This window comes from Eptatretus burgeri, chromosome 1, assembly GCF_056783735.1.
Source record: "Eptatretus burgeri isolate ZD-2024b chromosome 1, Ebu_testis_v1, whole genome shotgun sequence".
Taxonomy (NCBI): Eukaryota; Metazoa; Chordata; class Myxini; order Myxiniformes; family Myxinidae; genus Eptatretus; species Eptatretus burgeri.
Window position 1 is genome coordinate 33910340 of NC_140961.1, and position 24446 is coordinate 33934785.

Consider the following 24446-nt stretch of genomic DNA (forward strand, 5'->3'; position numbering starts at 1 on the left):
GACATTGGTAGCTTCTTCCGTTCTCGAGTTATCGTGCCTACAAACAAACACACAAACACACACACAAACAAACAAACACACACACAAACAAACAAACACACAAACAGAGGATGGAAGTCATCAATATACTTACAAAATCTTGAGATTTCGTAAGTAACAAACCAGACGATTACAATATCCTGCTCCCTCCCTCCGGGAGGGGGCGGGAGAATAATAATAATAATAAGCACGATTCATTTTATCAGATACAATTGAGAGGGAGTGGTTACTGAAGGTCCTATTCAGGTTCTCACAATTCAGTTGACTATTTGGGTTAACACGAGTCGACCTTTTATACTTGGCCTGTTCTGATGATGTTTGCACTGCAAATTAAAAATGGGTGTTATTTTGATCACACTTTTCACCAAACCACAACCTTAACAGGTATTTGACACGTATGCATACTGTTACCTTGGAGGAGGTACCTATTAGTAGATATGTTAAGTGGTCCATGTGTTCGAGTAGCTTAAAGCTATTTTTTGTAATAGGGACCCCTAACATGAAGTAGTCTTGTTATTGCATGCTGAGAGAGGGGCAGTGTTGAATTATGCATTAGGTAGGAAAGCGTTATTCATTTGTCTTCTGCAAACCAGGCGAGGCAAACAGAAAAGTGGGTGAATTCATTGGTGGCAGCAATTCGTGTTCGATATGACGCAGTGCCGGCATTACAAGGACCCCAGAGGGTGCATTGGCAACAGCAAATTGGAAGGGGTCGCAGGATTGGTACCGCTGATGACATGCTTATGCGTGGCGTCACCACAGAAGCTGTGCTGTGCTCCCTCACTGGCTGGTACAGTGCCATGAACAAAGAATGTTGAAGAAGAGCATGCGGCACAGCCACAGGTGGAGGGGATGAAAAAAATAATGTACAGATGCTGTTGGAGCTCTGGTATCTGGCATTCCTTACAACTCGAACTCTTGAGACTATCAGAATCCACCTTGTTTGGGCTCAGTGTTCTCCACTTCCTATGTATGGCACATGAGATCTCCTTTGTTGCCATACAAGCTCTTGCTGTTCTGTCTCTCCGCTCTCTTCGCATTACTGGGCATTCACTTGTTCACTGTTCCGTGCCGGGGTGTGGTATTGGGAGTTGCATGACTATTAATGTATGCATGATGAGCCGGAACTGATGAGGCAGAACCGAGAATGACGTCAGTGGGCTGTCGAGTGAGTGGAGGAGGTGAGAGCCACCATTAAACGGTTGAGCCAAAGGACTTACGTGTTGGCGGAAGCAAAAGCGATTACATGCGGCATGTCGACGTCCTTTCAGGATGTAAATACAATACCAGCACATACCAGCGCTAGACAATACAGACACGACCCCGTCCACATTGACACATCAAATGAAACTGCAAACCCAGAATTTTCACAAGCTCGACAGGTACACCAAGAGAGTACTTGTTATCATTGTGGATCTGCAATGCACTGAGCCAATTACCCCAGATGTCCTGCAAAAGATGTAAATTGCAGGCAGTGTGGCAAAAGTGGACATTTTGCTAAAGTATGTTACAGGAAAGACCACAAATACCAATTGCGGGAAGTGACTGTGCCAGATGTGACTGTTTCAAGCATAAACACACAAGCCTCTGAACAAATCAGAGGGAACCTATTTTGTGATGTTTCTCTTTGCACACCTGGACAGGCATGCTCAGCTAAATTGCTAGTGGACACAGATTCAATCGTTTCCATACTTCCAGAGTCTACCTACCTGAAGCATTTCATGAATGCACTTCTTACAGAACCAAAATTACACTTGGTGACTCACCTAATAAAACCGATCTCTGTAGTTGGTCGTTTTCAAGTACAGGTGTGACAACCATGTTTCTGTGCCTGCTGATTTCTTCATTGTCCCTTCTGGAACACCTATACTCGGCATGGACCTCTTCACTGTTTTCAGACTGAATATTGTTTATGGATGTGTTACTCCTGAATCAGTGCTATGTACCTCTGTGCATCAAACATCCGCTTGGCAGACATCTAATCCTAACGTCACTGGAACTCTCGGCTATGCAAAAGGATTTGTACACAGAGTGAAGATAAGGCCCGATGTGGTGCCAAGCCAGCAGAAGCTTCACCATTTACCTTTTGCTGTCCATGATGCTGTCTCGCAAGAAATGAAAACGCTTGAAGAAGCAGGTATCGTTGAGAGAATTGACTCTTCCGAATGGGTTTCACGTATTGTCGTTACACATAAGAAAACGGGAGGTATACGACTGTGCGTGAATCTTTGTGACCCCAATAAGGTGATCGTAATAAGACAGTTATCCACTCCTACATATTGAGGAGGTATTCGCAGAACTTTTGGGAGCGAGAATGTTTTCCACGCTTGATCTTCATAGTGCATACCATCAAGTGCCCTTGCATGCGGAAAGCAGAGACTTTACGGCTTTCATAACAGACAAGGGACTTTTCCGTTTTTGCCGTGTACCTGATTGGTCTTGCTTCCGCTCCCAGTGCATTCCAGTGAATGATGTCACAGATCTTAGCTGGCCAGGAGAGCGTCCAGTGTTACCTAGATGACATAATTGTGGATGCTTCGTCTCCTGAAAAACACGAGGAACATCTTCAAGCTATTTTGAATGGTATTGATCACGCAGGCTTAAAACTGCATCATGACAAACGTCATTTCAGGAAGGCTGAACTTTCTTTTCTGGGTCACGTGATCTCAGAAAAGGGCATGAGCCCAAACACCGAACATCTGGTGGCAGTCACACAAGCACCACCCCCAAAGGATGCATCTGCAATGCGTTCTTTTCTGGGTTTAACTTCTTGGTACTCCAAATTAATTCCAAATTACACAACAGTCATGGAGCCACTTCGTGCCTTACTGCGCAAGGATGCCGACTTCTCCTGGACTGAGACTACGCACACTCAATTTGAAAAGGTAAAAAAATTGATTGCTAACAGCCCTGCACTTACTTTGCTTGACCTTACTCTGACCACCATTGTGACCACAGACACGTCTGATTATGGACTTGGAGCAGTGCTCACTCAACTTCATGAGGACTCCACAGAGGAAACAGTAGCATTTGCCTCACGAACGCTCACAGAATGCAAACACAAGTACTCTACAGTATAGAAGGAAGCACTCGACTGCGTCTGGGCAACTGAGACATGGTATACTTACCTGTTGGGTCAGAAATTTATCCTGCGTACAGACCACAGTCCACTGACCACACTACTGTCTTCGAAAGGTCTTGGTCGAGCTGGAATCAGAATTACACGTTGATCTGCACACTTACTGTCGTTTAACTATGAAATTGTGTACAAACCTAGCCATCAAAATGTCACTGCAGACTGTTTATCATGGTTACCACTCTCCATGACAGAGCCTTACCACGAACCGGATGTAGAAATGGTGGCTTTCGTGTCTGGTGACTGCGCTGCTGTACCTGTGGAACAATTCAAGGAAACGCAATCGATGCCCCATTCCACAGAAGGTGCGAGGATATGTCTCCAGAGGATGGCCTTGCAATGCAAAGGGCATTGACCAAACCGTACTTCCTTACTTTCGCATTCGGAATGAACTGGCTGTACAGGAAGATTACTCGATTCGGGACACTCACCGCATGATAGCGCCGACAGAACTTCAACCCGAGTTAATCCAGCTTGCCCATGACATGCATCAAGGTATTGTAAGGACTAAACAAAGGCTGCATGACCTCTAGTGGTGGCCAGGGATGGACTCCCACGTGGAAGTTGCCATCAAGTCGTGCATTACTTGCCAAATGCATGATAAAACAGCTGTCACTCGGTTTCCACCTTTGCAACAATTTTCGCTCCCTAATGTTGCTTGGGAAAAGCTTGCCATCAATATAGTGGGACCACTTGATAATGGCCAAATGGACTGTCACGATGCCATTACCTAATCGATTACTTCAGCAAATGGCCATCAAAGATGGTGGTAAAAGTGGCTTTTACATCTGAAGTAACATGTGCTACCGTTATCAAGTTCCTGACTACAGTATTCAGTCGTGAAGGAAATCCATGGGAACTTATCTCTGACATGGATCTTAGTTTGTTTCAACCGAGTTTGAAGCATTCCTGCAGGAAAGAAACATCAAACACTGCCGTAGTTCTATATATTACCCACAAGCTAACGGGGAGATACAACGATTCAACAGTGTTTACATCCTGCAAATCTGGAAGGGAAGCCCTGGAAATCATTCGTACCCAACTTCTTGCAGACGTATTGAGCTACAAGACATGCAACAACTCAGACTCCTGCTGAACTTCTACATGGGCGTACATTGCATACCAAGTTGCACATTGGGGAACGTCAAATCAGTGTACCTGCTGCAAGACTCGAGGATGTGAGATGCTGTGTTCAACAGAAACAAGGGAAGTCTAAACGATACACAGACTAGCGTCGGGGAGCGAAACTTTCCACCTTCAAATGTCATTCTTTCGTGCAAGTACGGAAACCTGGACTTCAACAGAAAGGACAAAATAAGTATACCCAACCCCTCAAGATCATTGAACAGAGAGGTACTGCTACCGACAGACTCTCTGATGGGAAAGTGTGGAATGCAATTCATCTAGCACCTGCAATTGAGACCTCAAATGGACTTTCTGCTGGAAGTACGACAGGTTCCGAGGACTATTGGGCACACAGCCCTGTCCAACAAATGCCACCACAAGTTTTTACCCCAGGTGTTCGTCGTGTGACGAGATATCGTCGAGCCCCTGAATGGACCAAGGACTTTGTCATGTGACATGCTTGCTTTTTTTGGGGGGGGGGGGGAGGGTTGGTTCAGTTGGTTCATCACTAGTTGTTATTTTCGCAAAAAAAGGAATATGTGGTATTGGGAATCAGGCCCCCCTAACAAACGGACGCCAACGTTGTCAGACGGAATGAAAACCCGTCATTCTTGTTTCAAAAACAGCAAAAATTGATGAAAAAGCGGCCAAAATTGAAGCCAACACAGTAATTACGGTCGCAATAGCAGATATAACCGAAACCAAGATGTTTATTCTACACGCAAGAACGGTCGTGACAGACACAAGAACGGTCAATCCCAAAATAGAACGGTGGGGAATGGAAGCTACATCGGTTATTTCCGTCGCGAAACGGCGGAGACCGAAGCGAAAGCGATTAATTCCGGTTTCCACAACGCGGAAAACATGGTGGCTTGAAAAGTTCTTGAAGTTTTGGTAAGTTAACTTTAACGTAGTCTGCCTTGAATATATCATGTCTGTTAATGAAAACCCGTTTGTGGTTCGGGATATTATACAAGCAGCGATAAATGCGCCCTCTTGACTGATGCGCCCACGAAGTGGCTGACATTTCGTGTAATTCGTGCCCCCCGTGCTGCAGCGATCAGTGACGATTGATCGTTTATATTTGCAAGAGGTAAAATTTGATAGTAATAATAAATTGCAAATTCCAATAAAATAACAAAGTTAATATGAAGTAAAAACTGTAAAAAGATCCCATACACGATCCCCAATGTTGAACTGGGCATACACAACTCGCGATCCTTCACTCGGGGGATCGAAATACAGGCAAACCAAACATTATCATCACAACAAAATTCGGTTTAATAAATTGTTAAAACTACATCAGGTACTACCCACTACATATTATCTATATTACATTTATGTTCAAGGCACAAGCACTAAACATTTACATACCGTAACAGGTCGTTCTACTGCATCCGCCATCTTGTTCACACTACAGTAACCGGAATGAACCGCTTTTGTTTCGCTCTCGGACGTTTCGCGACGGAAATAACCAATCTTGCTTCCGTTCCCCACCAATCTATTTCGGGATTGTCCGTTCTTGTTTCCGTCACGACCGTTCTTGTGTGGAGAATAAACGTGTTGGTTTCCATTATATCTGCTATTGCGACCGTAATTACTGTGTTGGTTTCAATTTAGGCCGCTTTTTCATCAATTTTAGCTGTTTTTGTAACAAGAATGACGGGTTTTCATTCCGTCTGACAACGTTGGCGTCCGCTTGTTAGGGGGACCTGGGAATTACCTGAATGTTGATGAATGCATGGCAATTACCTGCTTACTATATTCTTTGTTTGTTTTCATTATTAGTTGGTATTTTCACGAAAAAAGGAATATGTGGTATTCTACTGGTATTGGGAGTTACATGAATGTTAATGTATGCATGATGAGCCAGAACTGATGAGGCGGAACCGAGAGTGGCGTCAGCGGGCTGTCGAGTGAGTGGAGGAAGTGAGAGCCGCCATTAAACGGTTGAGCCAAAGGACTTGCGTGTTGGCTGATTTTACGACACAACACGGTGCTTGGAGACATGCTCACAGTGGAGCCATTCCAAAAACCGGTGCTGATATCCTTTTACAAAAGCTTCTCCTGGCTCCCCCATTGTGAATGATTGTGTGCTCATGGCCATTAGGTTTTATTTCCCTGTATTCAGTGCTTTCATTTTATTGCATGTGTCCATTCATTTGATTTGATTTGTGTCCAACTGCATCTGCCTTTTCTCTCAGGGTTGTGCATTTTTGTCTTGCGCTTCCTTTAAATAAATGTTATTTTTTAAAGAATACATTTCATGTGATGACCCACCATTACAAACCTCTTGAACAAGAAACCAGTTTTGGGTGAATCCCTGGGGGAGGTAAAAATTAGTAACATTTGTTTCAAGGGACCAGGGAATTAACATTTCCAACGGGGCCACACGAGGGATCATTCTGCTCGGGTCCCTCATGTGATTTGGCCCAACCTGTGGGAATTAATCATAACCCCACCATCACCATTATAACCCCAGGAATCACCGTTAGAACACCCATCAACACGACAATACATACCATTCCCGCGTGGAAGCTGCACCCCTGAAAGTGATTCAAGCACAGAGCTTTTTCCAGAACTCTGATCTCCAATCACGGCCACAGTGGGGAGAGAAACGTCTTGCTCCACACCCACCGCTCGCAGGTTATCAATGAGGTCCAAGAAAGGTCGAACTTTCTTCTCAAATGAGCTGTTCAGCATGCCATTGTGTGCGTCTTCATCTTGTTGCGTCACATCTTGGAAAGGGAAGAGAAAGATACAAGAAGAAAGGCTTTTTGAAACTGTCATTTTCTTTTTGAAAAGAAAATGTTGCTGTTTGGGTGCATTTTATTGCCCTTCCCTTCTCCTCCCCTCATGCTGCCTTCCCTTCCCCCTCACACTGCATTCTCTTCCACTCATGCTGCTTTCTCTTTCCTTTCCTTCCCCTCACACTTATCCTTCAGTTTCCACATGTTGTTTTAACATACCCCATTTCATTCAATCTGGTACTACCACCCCCCCCTTTCTCCACAAGTCCCTCTACGAAACACAAGTCCAGACCCCTCCCCTCACCTCCTCCCAAACCCCTCTCCACTACTCTCTCCTCTTTGCTCCCACACCCCCCTCCCGGAGTGTATAGCAAATTTTGACGAAGCATCTCTCTCCCCACCCTCCCCCTTCCTCCCCCACTCCAAGCTCCCCCACTCCTCCTCACCTATCTCCTCTCTCTGTATTCCTGTCAGTGAAGTGACAGGTTGTATTTGCTCGTATATAATTAATTAAAGGTTATATGTATGTACTATGATCACAAAAGGTATATCTGTAATAATAAGTGTGTGTGTGTGTGTGTGTGTGTGTGTGTGTGTGTGTGTGTGTGTGTGTGTGTGTGTGTGTGTGTGTGTGTGTGTGTGTGTGTTCTTCAAATGTGTGTGCTATTCCTCAATACACCTTACTTTGTTTAAAAAAAAAAAAAAATCAGTCATTTTCTTATAAATACTTATCAACACAAAAGCCACCACTTGTCGTGGGGAAATGGTCAGAGTTTGGAGGGGGGAGTGCGAGGAAGGAGGGGAAGATGCAAGGAAATTAGACACAGGTGGAGGCGATTCAGCCCATCATGCCGGAAAGACATCAACACCCCACTAATTTATCAACACAAGATCCAAAGAAAATGCAAAATTATTATTTTTTTTTAATAGTGTTTTTGTGGGTTTTGGTGTTTATTTATTTTTAAAGTTTTTGTGGTTTTTGTATTTTCTTTTTCCTCCTCAGGAGAGGAAGCTTGGACTTGGTTAAAAAACACACAACATCAAAAATTAGTATCACTTGCAATTCTGCCTCAATGAAAACGAAGTAATGTATTATTTTCCAAAGTGAAAATTAAAATGAACTCTTTTCCTTTTCTCTTTGCTCGAGATCATACTCGAATGGCAAAGGTCATTGCAATAGATCTGCCACAGATTACAAATGGGATGATTAATAAATGTGAACATTAATGTTCCAACAAAAATTTACAATAAAGCAGTATTATGACCAATATGGATTGGTGATCTTGGTCGTGTATGACTCTCACTTCAGGTGTAAGAGGTCCTAGGTTCAAATCCTGGCCAAATCCAATTAAAATTTTTGGGCTTGTTCTTCAAAAAGTGGGACACCAACACTAAACACTCAATGTCTAGCTCTGGGAGCCATAATTCAACATGGTATGTAGGTCGTGGTGATGGTAAAGTGCAAGTTCAATAATTAAAAGTTGGCCATTAATCATGGAGTTGGTAAAGTGTATACAAGTAAATACATAATTAAAGGTTGGATGTTGGGAGTGGAGACAAGCTCTGATGTTTCAGGAGTAAGAGAATGTGAAAAGGTAACTTAAATGAATACATGAACCAATTCAAATTGTATTCACCTTTCATCGGAGCTGTAATGTTCTCGCAAAGCCCAGAGCTTTGATCTTTCGATTTCTTATGTTTTCGACCCATAATCAGCAGCAAACGACGTGTAGGGTCGATCTCACGGGATGTGGTTTTTAAAGAAGATCCCTCTGTGACATTTAGTTGATCCGTGAACGAATTTGACTAAATTTCTGAGAAAGGAACAAAAGATTATCTTCATCTTTATCACTATAATTTTTGTCATTTCACTGATATCTAGGTCTATACAAGCCACAACCGTTAATGCAATGCCTCTCGTTCTTTATAACATAGACGATCTAATGTGTGGTGACCAAGTCTTAATCTGCTTCAGACAGTCACCTGATCCTTACAGGATATTTTACCAAACAGCACTCGTGCCAATGATGATGTAGGGTGGACATCATAACTACATCTTCCCTAAAGAACAAAATATTATGTTTGTGGGGGTAGATGGAGGAATTTCAGAGCAAAGATCGGATTATATAGCATAGCATGGTCCGTGGACGGGTAGGAGACATCTCAATGTAACCTAAGCAGGGAAAACTGTCAGCTTAAGATTGTTACATGTCACCACATGGGGGGTGGTGCTGTGTTTACAAGGTGGGGTTTAAGGCTAGTTTCTCCCAGTGTGTGATTGCTCCATGACCTTTTCCTACGTTTTTGCATTTACAAGGCCGGCGAAAAAAGGAACGACGTTTTAACAACCAGCCGGCCATGCCCCCAAGGCTTATGATTGGTCGGTGTGATAGGGAGCATGACGGGGAGGGAGATCAGTTGGTGAGCGTGGAGACTGGTCAGAAGACAAAGCACCTCTCTGGCTTTTCTTCGACACGATGAGAAAGCTGTCTGAGTCTTGTTGTGTTGTGTTGTATGAATTTGCTCACATGCTGGAGCAAGATGCTAGCCATTGACTCTTCGGCTGGGTCGGGAAGTTTGTATGTTTCTGAGGAGAAGACAAGAAGAAGAGCGCGTCTTGTGGCCTTATCTTAGAGCATCAGCAACCGTCCCGTTGTATGTTCAAGGAGAAAGGCAGCACCCTTTGCTGTGAGCAGGCCTATTGTTGAGAGAGGAGCGGCATCAGCAAACTCAATCGTGAGAAGAAACTGTACGGCGGTTTGTGGGCCCTGGCATTGGAGACTGTTTGCGCGAATTACCTCATGTACATGACTGCAGAGAGCGACTTGGTGCCATTTTGGGTGCGTTTTTCCGCGTGGTGGCTACACGGTTTCGAGGATCGCCAGGCTCCTAAAAGATCATCTCTGGACACACAGCTAAGTGCCAGAACAAAGAGAGGATTTTCTTTTATTATTCCCACGCTTTCTAAGAAAAGCGGGAATATTGTGATTGTCTCTGCCGTCCGTCCGTACGTCCGTCTGTCTTACCCTGTAACTCCTCCTACACCGTTTGAAATAGGAACTTGAAACTTTGCGACATAGTAGATATATGTATGAGGAAGTGCACAACACTTTCGGATTTTTGATATGACCCTGAGGGGCCAGGACAGAGGGATTGGGGTCATGGGGGTCGATTAAAAAAAATTGTCATAGCTTTTTAAATCAAACATATTCATGAGTTGTACATTTAACAACATATTTTTTTAAACACATGATGATCAGAGGGTGCTTGGGGGGTAGGGGGTGCTTAGCAGATCGGCGGGTCAAAATAGCTCCTCCTACACCGTTTGAGATAGGAACTTGAAACTTTGGGACATAGTAGATATATGTATGGGGAAGTGCTCAACACTGTCGGATTTTTTTATATGACCCCTAGGGGCCGGGCCAGAGGGGGTGGGGTCATGGGGGCTGATTTTTTTTTAAAGTGTATTTACCATTGTACATGGTAAATTATTTTATAAAGAAATTACTTATGTGGCCCCCATGAGTGACAAACAGTCACAGGTTTTACTGTATTTATCTAATTGATTATGAATAATTATAATTAATATTATACACAGTTTATTCCTATGATTAAATTGATGCACAGTTCTATATTGCTGGACAGTGATAAATTAATGTTTCATGAAATGTTGACATCCTGGCAATGACTTCTGATTTAGTAAACATAGTAAGTCTTTGGTCATAAAGCACATCAAATAGAAAAGAATAGTCAATCCATTTTGCAAGATAAAATTTCACCTCGCGTTAATGGGTTAAAGCAGTGCGCGCGGGAATATGCGATGGTGTGCCATCGACAACGTAGTTCTAGTTACTCGTTGATTTATGTTCATTAAATCCTCATTTGTTAAATTTACTTGTGTTTGTTTATTCATTGTCAGTTCGAGGATAAACCCGTGTGCTTCTGTCTGGTACATGCCCTTGCCACCCTTCATCCCACGCATGCCATAATCTCCAATGATCTTGGCTGTTCGCCTCCAAGTAGAACCATTCGGCTATCCATCCAGGTCGGTGTTAACCTAACCTGACCGGGGCACGACATTTGGGTCAGGAGTGGGATATTTTCTAATCGGCCTGAACACGGCAATATTAAATGAACCTACCTTCCTAAAATGAGGCACACACCACACCCATCCCAACTTCCCCTCATCTAACTTGTTTCATATCGGCCAAACTTGACATTTTATCAAGGTTAACTTGTTGAATATTTATCACACACCCACGTATTTTGGGGACATAATGGTGTGCGCAACACTTAAATGGTGGGAATATAATATTCCCTTTGAAATATAAATAAATAAATATTTTTGTTTGTAGAAACCAAATTCGATAATGTCACATTTCCCCATTATCCATCACCGAGGATAAACAAGAAGCAAAACAACTAGAGCTACATTCATACACCACCCCCATGCCAAATAAATAACAAATCTTGCAGCATGCGACATTGCTGGGGAACCTGGCAATGCCGCTGTGCAACACATGGAGATGTAATTGGGAGGAAGTGGTGTACTTCTGAGGTGAATGTGTACAAATGATACTTACTCGCCATGAAGCACATGGAGACAGAATTGGGAGGGAGCAGTGTACAATCATTGATTGATTGCATAATTAAAATTAATATATAAATAATAATCATAATCCAATTAATTTCTTTATCCATTGGCCAATAGCATACCAAAACCACCACCGTTTCATCCAAATCGGTAACTTTTTGAAAATCAAGTCATTCCTCGAAAAATGACCAATTAATCAATCAATTAATCAATAAATCAAAATTACCGTTTATAGCCAAATATCAACGTCATCGCTCAAGAGGTGCCTGAGATATTGACCAGACGAGAAAGAAAAGAAATAAGTAATTAATAAATCGATAATAATTAAATAATTAATCAGAAAATTAAAAAATAAGGTTTTTGCCAAAGCACATCTTCACCATTGTCCCCAAATGTCAACTTCCGAGCTCAAAGGATGGCTGACGTATCACCTGGACAAACAAGAAAACAAATAAGAAAACAAATAACAAATAAGGAAAAAAAAAAAAAAAAAAAAAAAAAACGCTCAGTGACATTTGGCAAAATGGAACGGCACTTGGTAGAGTGCATACCAACTTCCGGCAGGCTTATCAGTTTAAATTTTATATCCCACTGATAGGTCGGATCTGAATCGGAACCTTAACCGAAATCGAATCGGCTTGTTCTTGTCACCTAACGAACTCTTCCACCTTGTTTTGTCACACGTCATCCACGAGTTTTAGAAACATCATGCTATACATGGTCCCAATCTGTCAAAGGTGAAGAATCACTTTTTAAAAATTCTCATATCCGGATTCGAATCTCCACCAAATTTGAATCCATTAGTCCTTTTCAAACACCCAACCGGTCCACAAAGTGTCTTCAGAATCCATCCATAATCTTTTGAGATATTGCGCTATATATAGTTTTTGGCCCAATCTCTCAATATTGAAGAATCACTTGAAAAATTCTCAAATCTGGATCCGGATTTGGATCTTCACCAGAATCGAATCAATTAGTCCTTGTCACACACCCAACCTGTCCACCAGATTTAATCCGAGTCCGTCCACAACTTTTTTGAGATACTATGCAATGCCGCATTTAGCCCTATCTCTCAATGGTGAAGGTCAGGTCAGGTATGGGAGCATGTGCCAGAGCAGCACGTCATTGCGTCCACTTTCTGCCAGTACTCCAGGGGCCTCCGTCTGGCCATCCCCATCTCCTTGAGATGCTGATCAACCTGCTGCAACCACGAGGCACGTGGTCTGCCAATTTGCCTCCTCCACTCAGGAGACTCCCTCGCTGAGAGAATCTGGTGAGCAGGATCAGCGTCAGGAAAACGAGCCACATGTCCATACAGCCGCAGCTGATGCTCACGGACAATGCAGGTAACAAATCTCATGCGAGTCTCTCTCAGCAACCGCTCATTGGACACAAAGTCCGACCAGTGATAGCCAAGGATTCTCCGAAGAGACCTGGTACCAAAGAATTAAGTCTCTGTCTCAGATCCTTGGTCAGAGTCAAAGTCTCGCATCTATAGAGTAACACTGGAAGCACCAAGGACCGGAAGACTCGGACTTTCGTGCTCCCGCACAGGTACCGGCAGCGCCACACCCCATGATCCAGTGAATCCATGACTCCCCAGGCCCGACCCAGACGTCTATTGACCTCTGACTCGCAGCCAGCAGAGACATGAATATAACTGCCAAGGTAAGTGAATCTCTCCACGACCTCAACATGCTCATGACAAACAGGCACAGACAGGACAACAGCATCCAAGATGTCATTGAAAGCCTGGATCTTAGTTTTGACCCAGGAAACCCGTAATCCCAGTGGCTCAGACTCCTCATTCAGCACCTCGAGGGCCCCCAAAAGGATGTCTAAAGTCTTCGCAAAGATGGCTGCATCATCTGCAAAATCAAGGTCCGAGATCTTGAGATTCCCAAACGATGCACCGCAGCTTGATCTCTCCAACATCCTCCCGAGAATCCAGTCCATACAAGTGCTGAAAAGTGTGGGGGCCAGTACACACCTCTGACGAACTCCAACAACAACTGGAAATAAGGCAGACATGGTACCACCACATCTCACAGCACTCTCAGTACCAGAGTAGAGTTCAGACATCAGATCGATCAGTTTTGGTGGCACCCCACGAAGACCAAGAATCCTCCAGAGGGCATCCAGATTCACTGAATCGAACGCTTTACATAGATCAACATAAGCTGCAAGCAGCCCATGCCGAAACTCCCGTCTGCGTTCGGTGAGGACCCCAAGAGCAAGGATACGGTCAATCGTTGACCTCTTTGGTGGAAAGCCTGACTGCTCTCGACACTGGTGCTCAAGCAGATGGTGGTGAACCCTATCAATAATTATCCGAGCAAAGACCTTGCCCGGCACTGAGAGCAGCGTCACCCCTCGGTAGTTGATGCAGTCTTGGCGATCACCCTTCCCTTTCCAGAGAGGGACAACAAGGCCCCTCTTCCAGTCAGTTGGGATGATGCCTGTGTTCCAGGCAGAGCACAGAACTGCATGCAATGACACGAGTGCAGCATTTCCACCAGCCTTGAGAAGTTCAGCATGGATGCCACAGATCCCTGGAGCTTTACCCCATTTTAACCGGTTCATCGCAGCCTGTGTTTCCACAAGCAAAGTTGGACCACAGTTGATTGGAGGGTCAGCAACAGGGATTGTAACACCCCTGACGTCCAATTCGACAGCTGGTGGATCAGCCTGGTACAACCGCTCAAAGTAACCGGCCCAGCGGGCCTTCACTTCGGACTCCTCTTTCAAGAGCCTAACACCTTCTGCTCGAACTGAAGTACACCGAGGGATGGGCCTGGATGAACGCAATGCGCAAATTCACCTGTAAGCGGGACGAGAACCACCTGACCACAGATGCTGCTCTACCCCCTCACAGATTCCTCGCACATAGGCCTCCTTGTCCACCCTTAGTGCAAGTACAGTTTTACGCCTCAGCTCCCAGAACAGCTGAGCTCTGCCATTCAGCCTGGCCCTGCGACTCTGGTCAATGGTATCCAGTGTCCCTTGAGAGACAAAATTCTTCTTTGCCTTACGGTGAGTTCCAAGTCATTCACCGGCAACATCAAAGACGGTGGTCTTGAAGGCACTCCACAACTCTTCAGGACCTCCCAAAGCACCCAGACCCCCCAAATCTCTCCTCAGCTACCCTCTCATCCTTGAGCTTGCCAACATCATGCCTAGGCTGGGATGGTACCATTCTCCTGGATTTAAGGTGCAACTTCAGAGTTGCTACAACAAGCCGGTGGTCAATATTGAGGAACTGAGCACTCCGGTAGACCCTGCAGTTCTGGATCATCCTCCAGCAACCATCAACGAGGACATGGTCAATCTCCTTTGACACCCCACCAGCGTTGGAATACCAAGTCCAGCGATGAGCTTGCGGGCGGTGAAACCATGAACCAGCCACCCTAAGTCCATGACTTCTTGCAAAGTCAAGGAACTTAGTGCTATTCTGATTCATAGTTCCTGACCCATGGGGACCAACACATGTCTCACAACCATCCCTATCAGTTCCAGTCGATGCAGTCAAATCCCCCAAGACCAGAAGTGTATCTTGTCTCTGGCACGGATCAACCACATTCTCGAGCGTGGCATAGAATGCATCCTTCACAGTGAGATCACTCGCCTCAGTCGGAGCATAAACAGAGACCAGGGAAATGACACCTAAGGTGTGACGAATCCTTTGTCTCATAATACGCTCGTTGACCGGTGTAACCTGAATTATCATTGGAGTCAACTTATTGGACACAGCTACAACAACTCCTTGGGAATGGTAACCATCAGAGTGACCAGACCAATAGTAAGTGTAGCCACCCACCATGATCTCACCGCAATCCGGTCTCTGAACCTCAGAGAGTGCCGCAATACCGATGTCCAAACGCTTGAGTTCAGATGATAACAGAGACAGGTGATCATCCTCTCTTAGGGATAGGACATTCCAGGCACCCACCCAAAGGGACCGCCTCAGGTCAACCCAAGGAGACCGCCGTCTGGTGAACGACACCTCAGCACCACTCCGACACACTCTCCCACGATCTGACCCGGGAATGTTACCCCGTGGTTTCCCTCCTGTCATCAATGATTGGGTGAAGAAACAGTTGAATAATTCAATAATTCTCGAATCTGGATCCGGATCTTCAGCAAAAGTCCATTTGTCCTTGTCACACACCCAACATGTCTACCAAGTTTCGTCCGAATCCATCCATAATCTTTTGAGATATCGTGCAATATAATGTTTTTGTCCCTATCTCTCAATGGTGAAGAATCACTTAAAGTATTCTTGTAGTCGGATCCTGATCCAAATCTTCACCCAAATCTCATAAGTTCATCCTTGTCACACATCGAACCTGCCCACAAAATTTCATCCGGATCTGTCCACAACTTTTTGAGATATCCTGTACACAGAAACAAACAAGCTCGAATGAGCTAAGATCCTCGTCCTCTTAATGATGACGTCATAAAAAACGAATATGACGTCATTGTGATGTATCAGGTTTGTGATAAATTATCCGTGCTAATGCCCGGCTTGATTCCCGCAAACAAAATTCAAACAGCTTGCCTAGTTTCGGAGATAATGGTATAGGTGATTTCCATTAGCGGCGATATTATGATGTCAACTTTTTTTCTAGGAAGAATTTCCAAAATCGGAGATGGTTACTGCCTGCGCGTGGGCTTTCTGCATATACATGGCAAGTTTCACGAAGATCGAATGAAAACTCTGGGTTGTGAAACAAAAAATGTCAAAAAATAGGAATGACGTCATAAAAATTGATACGACGTGATAGTGATGTATCATATGTGCGGTAATTCATCTCTGCTAATGCCCTGTTCGATTCCCGCAAACAGAATTCAAAAAGCTTGCCGAGTTTCGGAGATAATTTTCCAGGCGATTTCCATTAGCGGAGATATTTTGACGTCATAACTTTTTTTTTCTAGGAGGACTTTTCAAAATCGGAGATGGTTACTGTCTGCGCAGGGTATTTTTACATATATATGCCAAGTTTCAGGAAGTTTCGATGAAAACTGTAGGCTGTGAAACAAATGACACAAAAAACAAAAAATAGGAATGACGTCATAAAAATTGATATGGGCTTGTAGCAAGGTATTATGTACACATTTAGGACACGGGGACCAAAAAACGAAAGTCATTGTATGATTAAGTTTTGCATTTCATTTGTGAGCCAACATCATGGGGATTCAGGATCTGTTTTGGCAGAGCTTAATTCTTCCTCTTTCTATTGCTCTGACCAAACTAACATCTTCGGATTAAAAGTGCAGATTTCTTTAAAACGTTACGTACTTCCTCACGACCTTTGATGTTCTGTATGCTGAACACAAACTGGCCTTTGGTATTGATTTTTATATCATAGGGCCATCTTGGTAAACTTATCCTATGGTTATAAAATCAAGCTTATAGCTACCAGTAATTCTGGAGCAGCTTGGTAAATGGAATTTGTTACGTACTTCAACATTTTTGATAGCCTGTGTTTGGATAAAAAAAAAACATGCTTTGGAAGCAACTATATCCATAGGACCCAGAGCAAAGTATACATTTTGTGAAAGCACAGACACTTGGGCATTATATATCATTAAGATTGTTTATCTTATTAAAACTGGGTTCAATTTCTAAGCTTTCTCCTCATTTAGGACCACAGTGTACACAATACCATGCTCCAAGCCTATGACGTCATAGTGATGTATTACATGTGCTGTAATAATTCATCTCTGCTAATGCCCTGTTCGATTCCCGCAAACAGAATTCAAAAAGCTTGCCCAGTTTTGGAGATAATTTTTTTAGGCAATTTCCATTAGCGGAGATATTTTGACGTCATAATTTTTTTTTCTCGGAGGAATTTTCAAAATCAGAGATAGTTACTGTCTGCGCAGGGTATTTTTACATGTATACGCCAAGTTTCAGGAAGTTTCGATGAAAACTGTAGGTTGTGAAACCAAAAAAGTCCACAAGAACAACAACGTGAATAAGACTTAGAGATCCTCCACGAGGATCCAACAAACAAAGACAGAAAGGGGGTGAAAACAACGTCCTTTCACCTTCGATGACGGAGGTAAAGAAAAGGTTAATCGTACATCATGATCAATAGATTGGACAATACTGGTCATTCGAAAGTACATATTATATTCATGGTATTTCCCAAGATCTGCTTTCCATGAAATCAAAAGTAGCTTCAACTAACCAGCTGCACACGTTCATCCATGCACTCACGACTCACCGTTGTTTGGAGCCATGGTGTGCTGGTAATGGTGAGCCATGGTGAGCTTGGTGGTGGTGGAACCTCGGGGGCTGCAGTAAGTCGGTAGGACTTCTTGTGTCGGGATAACATGAATATTCCATGTTTTAAAAATGCACCACAAGTCCTCAAAAAAATCTTTACTGCATTCTCCAGTCTGAAAAATGATGTTTTTTCAAAGTACAGAAACGAGCAATAAAAATGTTTTTTTTTTTTTTAATTAAATGATGCAAGGATGATGCACCAAAAGGTGTGCCAACAAGGTAGGGATGGTTACAAAACATTATCCCAACATATTTTATTGACTCATGGCTGTGCTTGCAAAGGACTTGGTAGGTGTGTGTGTGTGTGTGTGTGTGTGTGTGTGTGTGTGTGTGTGTGTGTGTGTGTGTGTGTGTGTGTGTGTGTGTGTGTGTGCACGCGCACACGCGCGCATCACTAAATGACCAAGAACAAGTCTAAGAAGTCTTTCCACTTGAGGAAACACGCGGAGACTTCTGAGACCATCTATTTATCTATATATTACTAAAACTCTCATCTTGTATGTATGTATGTTCCCAAAATACAGCCAAAACGGTACACGACAGTGCAAAAATTTTAGGGCCACCTTACTCACCATTCACCTGTGGTGTACAGTATCAAGTTTCATTCAAATCGGGCAACGAAAAAATTATTAAAAAATCAATTCCCGATTCAGTCAAGTACTCTTTGGGAGTATTTGATCAATGCAAACAACCTTCGCGGTATAGTTCGCTGGAGCTTTGTTTTCTTGAAATTATTTTTTTCATCAACCGCTGTCACAACGGGAACGCAACGGGTTCACGGGTCGTCTAGTATATTACGAAACTCTCATCTTGTATGTATGTATGTTCCCAAAATACAGCCAAAATGGTACACGATAGCACAAAATTTTTAGGGCCACCTTATTCACCATTCTCATGCGGTATGCAGTATCAAGTTTCGTTAAAATCGGGCAAAGAAAACAATTATTTAAAAAAAAACAATTCCCCATTCAGTCAAGTACTCTTCGGGAGAATTTGATCATTGCAAACAACCTCAGTGGTATAGTTTGCTCGAGCTATCTTGTTTTTTTCTTGAAATGATTTAATGAAAAATCTCAAATATTTAGTTTTGACAAAGAACGATTTATTTTTAAACATTAAATAAACATCGCCATTTTGATCTAATACTTCCATCTTCATTCAAAAATAAAATTGTGTTTAGAAGATTTCGCACAATAATTTCTTCGACTTCCTTTTCTCCGTTTTTTTTTTCTTCACATTGACGTGCAATATCAAGTTTCGTTCAAATCAGGCAGAGAAAAAAAATATTAAAAAAATCAATTCCCGATTCAGTCAAGTCCTCTTTGGGATTATTTGATCAATGCTAACAACCTCAGTGGTATAGTCGCTGGAGCTATCTTGTTTTTTTTTTTTGTTTTTTTTATCAACCGCTGTCACAACGGGAACCCAACGGGTTCGCAGGTCATCTCGTATAAATGAAAATCTGCCAATATTCTTCTGCAGTAGACCTGGCTTTGGATGTAATCAGGTGTGCAATGTGAGCTCCACAGTGAACATACATGGCTAGCGGTTGGATCTTCTTTACCTCGGCCTGACAGCCTATGTATTTCCCAGACATGTTGCTCGCTCTATTTGTCTCCCATGAGACTGTCCATATGTATGGAGAAATAAAAATGCTGAAATGCAACGTCAATGTCCTCTGACACATAACCTCCTTTAAAACTTCCCAAAAACACGACGGCGAGTATCGGCTGATCTATGAATGAATTCCCTAGCAATGGTTTGCGGGTTGATGTCTGTCAGCCGGTTTCGGTGCACATAGGAAACCACCAGGTAGTTTAGCCATTGTTGCGACATTGTGCTGCGCAACCATGACCGTCTTCAAACGTCTTAGCACACGAAATGACCGCTCTGCCTCACATGAACTCGCTGGGGAGATGAGAAGAAGTCTAAGAAGTCTTTCCACTTGAGGAAACATGCGGCGGACTTTTGGGACCATATCAATGAAAATCTGCCAATATTCTTCTATAGTAGACCCAGTAAATTGATGATGGAAAAACTCAAGTTCCTGTTGCAGGGATTCGGTCAGTTCTGGATACTGCTGAAGAATTACTGGCTGAAATAATCCAGTCAGAAGGGTTTCACTTAAGTCCCTGTATTGCATGAGGTCGGTGGAGCCAAAGTATTCCTTAAAGTTCACATATGCATTGTCAATGACCTTGAAAAAAATCAACCCTGTAGAATTCTTCTACAGAGTTGGTAGTGTATTGTTGTGTACATCCATCATATCACTTTTGGAGCTAGTGTCTGCATAAACCCATAATCCACCCAGGAAACCCATAATCCCAGTGGCTCAGACTTCTCATTGAGCACCTCGAAGGCCCCCAAAAGGACATCCAGAATCTTTGCAAAGATGACTGCATCATTTGTGAAATCATGGTCAGAGATATTGACCCTCCCAAACGATGCACTGCAACTCAATCTCTCTGACATCCTCCCCAGAATCCAGTCCATGCTGCCACTAAACAGTATGGTATTGTTACGAATTCGCGCCCGCTGGCGTGCGAACGACCGCGTCTAACCAATAGCGGTCGCTTCGCCCACCGAACGGACAATTCAGTCGCGACTTTCCGGAACAACGCCGAAAATCAGTCACGGGTGTGCCCCAAGCACACCACAACCTTATCCGCACTCCACCCACGCGCTACAGGGTCCGATCGCCAAATAATCAATTTAACTAATTATTCGCATGGGTAGATTACCGAGAGATTGTACCTCAGCGAGGCCTGCTTGGACACGAGCCGCTTAAGCAGCTCGCTCCGTTTTTGGATAACCGAGCGGGGTATTATCGCGAGGCCTCACTGGACCCGATTCTATTATCGGCTATTAAAAAGCCCGCTATTATTCCGAAATGCAATGCGGCAGTTCAATGGAAGGAAAATGACGCGACGAACAGGTCAACATTTAAAGAAGCACATTTATTTTCAAACAACACATAAGCACGTAAGCAGTCATGCAATGAATGGGGGAAGCACGCATGCAATTATACAGCCAAACACAATGCAAAGGAAAGAGCTAACACCGTCTATCTATTATGCACAGTCACTTATACAGTTTTACTTGACGGACTCGGCGCCACAACTTTCATACAAAGAAAAGCAAGGAAAAACCCCAGGACAGACGAGGGGTAGACTGGACCTCTTTGGGTCTTTATTGCATGGAGCCGTGTAGACTGCAGAGGCTCCGCGAGGCCGCGCAGGTTACCTTCCTCGCTGGGGCGACCCACGAGGTTCCGTCCCCACAGCAGCTAGCGTAACCGCGGCTCGGCCGCCGCCTGGTGATTCGGGCCCCAGCCGGCAACGCCTGAGAGGAACGAACGGGTCTTCACTCTTTTTGAGTTGATGCTCTCTTTAAGAACACGTTCGTCCCTCAGCGATGCTCGGACCGTTCCGAAGCCCAATCACCTCAGACCGTTCGGAGCTGGTTGGTGAGCTCTCTCCGGCTCGCACACGAACACGCAGCTCCGCGCAGCACAGCAGGCTTGGTCGTGCTCGCGTCTCCTATGCTTCTCCACTGACTGCAGGCTTCAGGCTCCAGGCGCTCCGAACCCCGACAGACACTCCACCGACTGACCGCGCTTGGCATTCCGCTCGCCCTTATATGGGGTCCATGAGGCGAGATCTGATCTCCGCACTCTCACCTCTGACCTCTACTGGCTCCGCCCCTCTCGCTCTCTTGATCCGAATTCCGAGACGAAGCTTGCACAGAGCGGACGTGCTCGAGATCACCAACTTGCGCGGCGAGCAAACCCACGCGTGTGCCTGCAGCGATGCCGTTCGATGCGGACTCGCCGCGGCTGGCGCAAAGACGGCGTCGCTTCGCGGATGAGGGTGAGGTGATGTTGTTCGGGTTGGTCTAATGGGGGGAGATGTGGTTTAGGAGATGGTGAGAAGATGTCGTTGTTGTGAAGGCGGTTGTGGAGAGGGTGGTGGGTGGTTGGCGTGGTGGAGAAGGTGGTTGGTGGTTGGCATTGCAGAGAAAGTGGTTGGTGGTTGGCGTTGTGGTTGGTCCAAAATAACGATAGTAAAAGAAAAACACTATCTCAAAGATCACAGCCCGGGTGACACGAATAATAAATCCCATTAGACAACGGTGGGGGAATCTATCTGAACACAGACTTATCGGCATAACTGATCTAAGGACCTATATGGTGCTCTACCAATTTCCACAACCGTTACAGTATACCGGACAGAGTGGCGTACGCCTGTAATCCGGCTACTCGGAGGCTTGGGTTGGACGATCGCTTGAGGACGGGAGCTCTGCGCTGGGCCGCGCTATGAGAGGGTGTCGGGCAGCCCGGAATCATGGTGAAACCCAATCCTTATCCCTGTGTCATAAGAGGCGACCAGGGTTGCGTCAGGAAAGGCATCCGGCGTAAAACCTGTGCCAAATCAGTATGCGGATCATAACGGATGATCCGCTGAGTATGGTGGCCAGTACACACCTCTGACGAAATGGAGTAAAAACTGCAAATAACTCAGAAGTGAAACCACCACATCTCACAACACTCTCAGTGCCAGAGTATAGTTTAGAAATCAGATTGATCAGTTTTGGTGGCACCCCATGAAGACCAAGAATCCACCAGAGGGCATCCCGATTGACTGAATTGAATGCTTTGAGATCAACATACGCTACAATCAGCACTTGCCAAAACTCTCATCTGCATTCGGTGAGGACCCAAAGAGCAAGTATATGGTCAATCGTTGACATCTTTGGAGTAAACCCCGATTGCTCAGGGGCTGGTGCTCAGGCAGATGGTGGCAAAGCCTATCAATCATTTTTTTTTTAATATACAATTTTGAGGCTCTTTTTAGAGCTAAAACAAACAAAGAGCAACAAAGGGAGCAGGAGACAAGAGGGGCGGCAGAGGGAAGCACAAAACAGTGGGGAACAGAGACATTAGGGGATCTGTGGAAGGGAGAGGGATGGGGCGGGATACACGGGGTAAACAAGATGGACGCGACAGTGACTTTCAGGTCCTGACACTGAAAAGACTTTCAGGAAGGAAAGCAGAGAATTTGAAGGAGGTGGGTTTGGGGTGGATTAATGGAGGAAGAAAAGATCATGGTTTTGGATGGAGGAGAATAAGAGATGGTGGTGTACAGCTGTTCAGAAGACCTGGAGGGAAGAGAGGGATAGAAGAGAGTGTGGGAGTTTGTTCCAAAGGAGGGGAAAAAGAGGAATGAATGAGTGAAGGTGAGCAGTGATTCTTTATTTTGGTAGTTTTACCATAAGGGGATGATTGGTGGACCTTCAGCGCCCTGCAGAAATATGGGGGGACAGATCACAGACAGAGTAGAGAGGAGACAAGAGAGGAGATGGTAGAAGACAGAAAGACCACCGACATACCTGCGGTGAGAGAGTGCCTACGGTGAGAGAGAAAATGATCCAAGTAAAGACCTTGTCTGGCACTGAGAGCAGCGTCACCCATCGCTACCTTTTGCAGTCCTGGCGATCACCCTTCCCTTTCCAGAGAGGGACAACAAGGCCCCTCTTCCAGTCAGTTGGGATTGTGCCTGTGTTCCAGACAGAGCACATAAATGCAACGACACAGTACAGCATTTCCACCAGCCTTGAGAAGTTCAGCATGGATGCCACAGATCCCAGGAGCTTTATCCCCTTTCAAGTGGTTCACCACAGCCTGTGTCTCCACAAACGAAGGTTCTTCGTACATACACCAATGAGGGTGCTGGAAAAAAAACCCATCACTCACCTGATCTACTCTCAAGTGCCGCTACCACCAGGGGGTTATAAAAAAGGGCTTGGTTCTATGGCTGCAGGTTCTTCTTCTTGGGGTCAGTGCAGTGAACAACAAAGCATGACGGAATAAGCGGAATGGAGTGCAGCGGAGTCCACAGAGCGGAGTGCAGACCAAGCGCAGTATTAGACAACCTTAGAAAATACACGTACAGACCTCGTTACACTGAACTTTCGGGCTATCTTCTCACATGTTCTTTCTTTTGTTTCCAACCCCCCTTGTTCCACATATTTTACACCTTCCTCTCTGCACTTAACTGCATATCACCACGCCTCCCTCTGATCATGCACAGTAGACACCCTCAGTTTTCCTCTCCTTAGCGGCTGGGTTTGTGTTGGTCTGTCACCCTCACCTGGCACCAAAGAGGTCGAAACCACCGCGTAATATATCTCTCCGTCTCCCCATGTGTCTCTGTCTCTCTCTCTCTCGCTCTCTGTCGCTCTCTCGCTCTCTGTCTCTCTCTCGCTCTCTGTCTGTCTCTCTGTCTGTCTCTCTGTGTCTGTCTCTGTGTCTGTCTCTGTGTCTGTCTCTGTGTCTGTCTCTGTGTCTGTCTCTGTGTCTGTCTCTGTGTCTGTGTCTGTGTCTGTGTCTGTGTCTGTGTCTGTGTCTGTGTCTGTGTCTGTGTCTGTGTCTGTGTCTGTGTCTGTGTCTGTCTCTGTCTCTGTCTCTGTCTCTCTCTCTCTCTCTCAGCTGTTGCTCGCTTTGGCACACAC

The 24446-nt window shown here is 44.7% G+C and overlaps 1 protein-coding gene across 1 annotated transcript in view; it reads right to left on the reverse strand.

The window, feature by feature from the left end:
* The window catches only part of LOC147034193 (interferon-induced GTP-binding protein Mx3-like), a 58919-nt gene extending 40960 nt beyond the window's left edge, over nucleotides 1–17959 (reverse strand). Inside the window, exons 1-3 of the mRNA XM_085850387.1 lie at nucleotides 17875–17959; nucleotides 8688–8864; nucleotides 6823–7038 (exon numbers count right to left, since the gene is read on the reverse strand). Of these exons, the coding sequence (XP_085706513.1) occupies nucleotides 6823–7038; nucleotides 8688–8760 (289 nt within the window). The 5' untranslated portion in view covers nucleotides 8761–8864; nucleotides 17875–17959. The remainder of the gene's footprint in view (nucleotides 1–6822; nucleotides 7039–8687; nucleotides 8865–17874) is intronic.
* Nucleotides 17960–24446: the final 6487 nt, after the last annotated feature.